This window comes from Rhinopithecus bieti, unplaced genomic scaffold (assembly GCF_001698545.2).
Source record: "Rhinopithecus bieti isolate Rb0 unplaced genomic scaffold, ASM169854v2 scaffold_10685, whole genome shotgun sequence".
Taxonomy (NCBI): Eukaryota; Metazoa; Chordata; class Mammalia; order Primates; family Cercopithecidae; genus Rhinopithecus; species Rhinopithecus bieti.
This window is the reverse complement of record NW_016806950.1, coordinates 1,013,422-1,020,547: the sequence shown is the minus strand read 5'-3', so window position 1 is coordinate 1,020,547 and position 7,126 is coordinate 1,013,422. Positions and strand designations below refer to the sequence as shown.

Here is a 7,126-nt window from a genome sequence, read left to right as displayed (position 1 = left end):
TCCCAAAGTGCTGGGATTACAGGCTTGAGCCACCGCGCCCGGCCTATTTTATTTTATTTTAAGACAGAATCTCACTCTGTTGCCCAGGCTGGAGTGCAGTGGCGTGATCTGGGCTCACTGCAACCTCTGCCTCCCGGGTTCAAATGGGATTCTCCTGCCTCAGATTCCTGGGTACTTGGGATTACAGGTGCTCGCCACCATGCCCGGCTAATTTTGTATTTTAATAGATATGGAGTTTCACCATGATGGGCAGGCTGGTCTCAAACTTCTGACCTCAGATGATCTGTCTGCCTCAGTCTCCCAAATTGCTGGGATTATAGGCATGAGCCGCTGTGCCCAGTGCCACCAGCTAATTTTAAATGTTTTGTAGAGATGGACTCTCCCTGTGTTGCTCAGGTGGGTCTCAGACTCCTGGGCTCAAGGGATCCTCCTGCTTCAACCTCCAAAAGTGTTGGGATTACAGATGTGAGCCACTATGCCTGGTTTCATGTCAATATCTTTAATGAGGCCTACACTGACCATCCTCTCTCTCTCTCTCTGTCTTTCTGTATGTGTATTTATTTATTTATTTTGAGATGGAGTTTCACTCTTTATTGCCTAGGCTGGAGTGCAATGGCATGATCTTGGCTCACCACAAACCCTGCTCCCCGGCTTCAAGCCATTCTCCTGCCTCAGCCTCCCAAGTAGCTGGGATTATAGGAATGTGCCACCATGCCCAGCTAATTTTTGTATTTTTAGTAGAGCTAGGGTTTTGCCATGTTGACCAGGCTGGTCTTGAACTCCTGACCTCAGTTTATCTGCCCGCCTTGGCCTCCCGAAGTGCTGGGATTACAGGCATGAGCCACAACGGCCGGCTGTATTTGTTGTATATAGAAAAATGGGGTATTTCTGTGTTGTCCGGACTGGAGTGCAGTGGCTATTCACAGGTGTGATCAGGCCAGGCACAGTGGCTCATGCCTGTAATCCCAGCACTTTGGGAGGCTGTGATGGCAGGGTCCCTTGAGTTTGAGAGGTTGAGGCTGCAATCAGCCAGTCTGAAGTCTGGGCAACAGAGTGAGACCCTATCTAAAGAATAAAAATAAAAAAGGTGTGATCCTAGCTCTCTAAAGCTTCCAACTCATGGCCTCAAGTGTTCCTCCTCCACTGAAGCCTCTAACTCCTTCTCTCTCTCTCCTTCTTTCTTTTTTTCTTTTCTTTTCTTTTTTTTTTTTTTAGTGATGGGGTCTCGCTTTTTCACCCAGGCTGGAGTGCAGTGGTGGGATCTTGGCTCACTGCAACCTCTGCCTTCCGGGCTCAAGAGATTCTCCCACCTCAGCCTCCAGAACAGCTGGGGCTATAGGTGTGTGCCACCAAGGCCGGCTAATTTTGGTTAGTTTTTGTTTTTTGGAGACAGAGTCTTGCTCTGTTGCCCAGGCTGGAGTGCAGAGGCGCAATCCTGGCTCACTGCAACCTCCACCTCCTAGGTTCCAATGATTCTCATGCCTCAGCTTCCCGAGTAGCTGGGGACTGCAGGCACGCACCATGCCTGGCTGATTTTTTGTATTTTTAGTAGAGACAGAGTTTTGCCATGTTGCTTGGGCTGGGTCTTCAGCTTCTGAGCTCAGGCACTCTACCAGCCTCGGCCTCCCAAAGTGATAGAATTATAGGCATGAGCCACTGTGCCTGGCTAATTTCTGTATTTTTAGTAGAGACAGAGTTTTGCTATTTAGGGCAAGCTGGTCTCGAACTCCTGACCTCAAGTAATATAACCACTTTGGCCTCCCAAAGTGATGGAATTACAGGCGTGAGCCACCGCCCCGGCCCCATTTTTGTTTATCTATTTTTTTTGAGACAGAGTTTCAAACTCTCCTGTTGCCCAGGCTGGAGTGCAATGGTGCAATCTCGGCTCACCGCAACCTCTGCCTCCCGGGTTTCAAGCGATTCTCCTGCCTCAGACTCCTGACTAGCTGGGATTACAGGCATGCGCCACCACACCAGGCTAATTTTATATTTTTAGTAGAGATGGGGTTTCTCCAAGTTGGTCAGGCTGGTCTCAAACTCCCAACCTCAGGTGATCTGACCGCCTTGGCCTCCCAAAGTTCTGGGATTACAGGCGTGAGCCACTGTGCTCGGCCTTATTTATATATTTTTTGAGATAGACCCTGGCTGTATACCCCAGGCTGGAGTGCAGTAGCAGGACTTCAGCTCACTGCAACCTCCACCTCCTTGGTTCAAACGATTCTCCTGCCTCGGCCTCCCGAGTAACTGGGATTGCAGCCACCTGCCACCATGCCCGGCTAATATTTGTTTGTTTGTTTGCTTGTTTTTGTTTTGTTTTGTTTTGTTTTTTTGAGACAGAGTCTCACTCTGTCGCCCAGGCTGGAGTGCAGTGGTGAGATCTCGGCTCATTGCAAGCTCCACCTCCCGGGTTCACGCCATTCTCCTGACTCAGCCTCCCGAGTAGCTGAGACTAGAGGCGCCCGCCACCACGCCCGGCTAATTTTTTGTATTTTCTGTGGAGACGGCGGTTCACTGTGTTAGCCAGGATGGTCTCGATCTCCTGACTTCGTGATCCGCCTGCCTCCACCTCCCAAAGTGCTGGGATTACAGGTGTGAGCCACCGCCCCTGGCTAATGTTTGTATTTTTGTAGAAACCAGGTTTCGCCATTTTGGCCATGTTGGTCTTGAACTCCTGACCTCAGCTGATCTGCCTGCCTTGGTCTCCCAAAGTGTCGGGATTACAGGCGTCAGCCAGCGCGCCCGGCCGATTACCAGCTGATTTATATATATATCGGCCGTGGAGGTTGCGGTGAGCCACGACCGCGCCACTGCCCTCCAGCCTGGGCAACAAGAGCGAAACTCTGTCTCAAAAGAAAAAAAAAAGAAAAAAGAAAACAAAAAACCTGGTAGTCAATTTACTAAAATAGTTGACTTAAGCATCTGCAGTGGCGACTTCCACCTCAACTCCTGGCTCAATACTGATGGAAGTAACCTGCTTAACAATCTCAGAAGGACTGCGCAAGTCAATGAGTCGCTTGTGGATTCTCATGTGGAAACGATCCCATGTCTTAGAACCTTCACCACAAAGAGTTTTTCTTGTAGTGATTCTCAAAGTCTTGGCAGACATTCGAACTGGTCCTTTCACTTTGAGATTCTTTTCCTTTGCTCCTCTGATCAAGTCAGCACACACCTACTCCAGGGATTTTTATGGTGCGGCTCATTAGAGTGACTCGAATTCGTGAACTGCCACCTCCGCCTCCATGGGTGTTTTTCCGGTATCCTTAAAAGCCATGGCCACTGCGCGGCTTCCTGACCGACTGGTTCCTGGGCGAGAGCTAACAGCGGTGAGTCGGGAGCAGGAGCGTGAGGATTGGCGATCCGCAACACCTACGACGGCGTCTTCCTCAAAGGGCTATATATATATATATACATATATACACATATACATATATATATATATTTTTTTTGAGACGGAGTCTAGCTCTGTCGCCCAGGTTGGAGTGCAGTAGCGCGATCTCGGCTCCCTGCCACCTCCGCCTCCCGGGTTCAAGCGATTCTCCTGCCTCAGCCTCCTGAGTAGCTGTAGCCGGGATTACAGGCGCGTGCCACCATGCCCAGCTAACTTTTGTATTTTTAGTAGAGAGGGGGTTTCACTGTGTTGGCCAGGCTTGTCTCGATCTCCTGACCTCGTGATCCACCGGCCTCGGCCTCCCAAAGTGCTGGGATTACAAGCGTGAGCCACCAGGCCCGGCCACTATTTGTATTTTACACTTGATTTTGGCCAAAAGGCCAAGAAGCGATACTATTTATATTTTTATAATACTTATCCCCATCTAACATACTACATACTGCAATTATTTATTATATCTTTTGTTTAGTGTCTAATATCCTCCTCCACCTGCACCCCAGCAGAATGTAAACTCCATAAGGACAACAATGTTGATCTATTTTGTTGTCCGATGTAATCTGCTGTACGCCGTGGACAGAACCTGCTACAAAGTAGGAGCTCAATAAGTATTTGAATGAATGTATCGTGGGACGAGAAGAACCCAGGAGAAAGGGGCGGCTGAAGCTGTGAAAGGAGCAAGTGGCCTGGCGCGGGGGCTCACGCCTGCAATCCCAGCACTTTGACAGGCCAAGGCGGGCAGATCACTTGAGGTTAGAAATTCGAGACCAGCCTGGCCAACATGGCGAAACCCCGTCTCTACTAAAAATACAAAAATTAGCCCAGCGTTGTGGTGGGCGCCTGTGGTCTCAGCTACTCTGAGGCTGAGACAGAGAATTGCTTGAACCCAGGAGACGGAGGTTGCAGCGAGCTGAGAGCGCGCCACTATACTCCAGCCTGGGCAAGAGCGAGACTCCGTCTCAAAAAAAGAAAAAACAAGTGTGTGTGTTTGGGGGGAGGGGGGTCAATAAATAGAGCAATACTGTATATATAAAATACAGAATGGTATGGTACCAAGAACACATAGATGGAATGATCTGTAGCACTTCTCAATTGTATTACATTCAACGAAACCGTTTAGAGCTGGTTCTCCCCCCTCCCCCACTGTCTTTGTTTCTTTGGGAACCCCCCACACGGCACAAACTGTGTTTTAATTCCTATTCTCTAGTGTGCAGATAAGTGCCTGGCACGTATTCAGTTGTCGAAAGAGGTCGTGAGCAAGTTAACAAATCACTGCTTCCATGTCCCTAACTACTTTTAAGCTCGCGGAGATTTCCTATCTCTTGCGCTTCTACTTCAACGCCCACTTCAGAGAGGGCTCAAAGCGAAGTCGTGAACTTAATACGCAATAAGGCAGCGCCCAGAGGCGGAAGAGGCAGAGTTTTAAACATCGGCCACGTGACGAAGGTGGGCGGGGCGTCAAAGTTCATATCCCAGCGTCCTTTGAATCAACTTCCTTTTTTCCTTTTTCCGGCGTTCAAGATGTCGAAGCGAGGTGAGGTTTTGCTTCTGGAGGATCCTCCACCATCTGTCGTGCAGTGGCTGGCGGATTCGTCAGGAGCGGTGGCCCTAGGCAGCTGGGGCGCTTTGCTCTCCTTCAGGCCGGAGAGGGAGAGCCAGGCCATCGCAAGAGCACTGCCAGGGCCCTCGAAAGTGGCATGGGGTGCTGGAGAGTTGACATAGCAGGATCCCGACGTGAATATAGTCTGGATCCCACGAGATCGCTCTGCGAATAGGGCTATCGTATTGGGGTTGAAGTTAGACTGGGTTAGGCCCTGGTTTGCGCGACCTCTGCGGTCTTATGCTATGCAGGAGCGATTGCGTTTTGCGAAAGTTGGAACAAGGGCTGAGTCGTCTAGGTTCCTTAATTTCGATGTCAGAGTGGTCATAGTGAGAAATAGGCTACTTTCCGTGACAATCGGGTGGCACACGGGGACGGCATAAGTAAAATCCGAGCGAGCTAATCTATAGCGTACAGTCTGTCAAAGTATGTGCGGTGAATTACAGTTGAAGAGTATGAGGGGGAACTGCGAACCATGTCTAGATAGTGATCTCTTTATCCTGTTTACCTTCCCTTTATATCCACAGGACGTGGTGGGTCCTCTGGTGCGAAATTCCGGATTTCCTTGGGTCTTCCGGTAGGAGCTGTGATCAATTGTGCTGACAACACAGGTGAGGTCTTTGACTGCATGTTGCTATACTCCCCCTTTTAAAAGCACTCAGTGGGACTGTGCCTAATGACCTATTGAGCCGTCAAGAAAGGGGAGAGTGAAAACATCGCTTTTGGGTGAAGTGACAACATGTTGTGTTGTTTGCTTCAATCGGTGGTGTGACAAGGCGTTCTTGAGGACTAACTGCTTGGGCAGTCAGTGGAGGGAGGGACTTCGGAAGTGTTTGGGAAATGCTCTACTGATGGAACGGGCTGATCGGCCCTCAACATTTTTCATTTTTATTTACATTCTTTTGTAGGAGCCAAAAACCTGTATATCATCTCCGTGAAGGGGATCAAGGGACGGCTGAACAGACTTCCCGCTGCTGGTGTGGGTGACATGGTGATGGCCACAGTCAAGAAAGGCAAACCAGAGCTCAGAAAAAAGGGTGAGTAAACACTGAGCCCACCTTAATACTGATAAGTAGTGGGGGAACTCTTTCCTTTAATGGAAAATGGATCAGTTTTCAAGGCCTCAAGGTTGTTTTCCATTGAGAGGCAGTGTGAGATAAGTATCTTAAGTTTTTGTTCATATTATGTTGGAGGGGGGACCATCATCTTGTCATTTCCATACTTTAGATTTATTTATTTATTTATTTTTTGAGATGGGGTCTCCCTCTGTCGCTTAGCCCACACTGGAGGGCAATGGCACGATCTTGGCTCACTGCAACCTCTGCCTCCTGGGTTCTCAAAAAAAAAAAAAAAAAAAAATTAGAAAATGAAAACGAGAAGCTGCTCATTATTTTATTTTATTTATTTATTTTGAGACGTAGTCTCACTCTGTTGCCCAGGCTGGAGTGCAGTGGCACATATCTTTCTGTTCACTGCAACCTCCATCTCCCAGGCTCAAGTGATTGTCCTGCCTCAGCCTCCCGAGTAGCTGGGATCATAGGTGTGCGCCACCACACCCAGCTAATTGCTCATTACTTAATCTCAGACTACCCCCTCAAAAGTTTTCCTGTCAGGTATATGATTTAAAGGGGGAGGCCTCAAAATACTTGCTGTTTGTGTCCTGTCTGGCTTTAGAACTTCTGGTGTTTGATGCGTTTTAACTTCAGCTCTTGCACTTTTTTCCTGTGCCTGCCTAGTCTGTCTCTACCCTGGGATGTCTTGCTCTTCTAAAGAGTTCCTGGCCATCCCTTGATTTACAAATGTGATGTTGATTTGTTAGCCATGTATTACAGTTGCTCCTATTCATGTATCCACCCCACGATGCTCTCCAGTAGATTTTTAACCTTTGGGTTAGAAATCTTTTTTTGGCCGGGCGCGGTGGCTCAAGCCTGTAATCCCAGCACTTTGGGAGGCCGAGACGGGCGGATCATGAGGTCAGGAGATCGAGACCATCCTGGCTAATACGGTGAAACCCCGTCTCTACTAAAAAATACAAAAAACTAGCCGGGCGACGAGGCGGGCGCCTGTAGTCCCAGCTACTCGGGAGGCTGAGACAGGAGAATGGCGTGAACCCGGGAGGCGGAGCTTGCAGTGAGCTGAGA

At 49.0% G+C, this 7,126-nt stretch overlaps 2 protein-coding genes and 1 pseudogene across 2 annotated transcripts in view; 1 reads left to right on the top strand and 2 right to left on the bottom strand.

The window, feature by feature from the left end:
* LASP1 (LIM and SH3 protein 1) overlaps window positions 1–7,126 on the bottom strand; it is a 94,296-nt gene that overhangs the window by 76,976 nt on the left and 10,194 nt on the right. The window lies entirely within an intron of this gene.
* On the bottom strand, window positions 2,912–3,317 carry LOC108533962 (40S ribosomal protein S20 pseudogene; annotated as a pseudogene).
* The window catches only part of RPL23 (ribosomal protein L23), a 4,455-nt gene continuing 2,105 nt past the window's right edge, over window positions 4,777–7,126 (top strand). Inside the window, exons 1-3 of the mRNA XM_017879008.1 lie at window positions 4,777–4,919; window positions 5,513–5,596; window positions 5,894–6,022. Coding sequence (XP_017734497.1) covers window positions 4,907–4,919; window positions 5,513–5,596; window positions 5,894–6,022 — 226 coding nt within the window. The 5' untranslated portion in view covers window positions 4,777–4,906. The remainder of the gene's footprint in view (window positions 4,920–5,512; window positions 5,597–5,893; window positions 6,023–7,126) is intronic.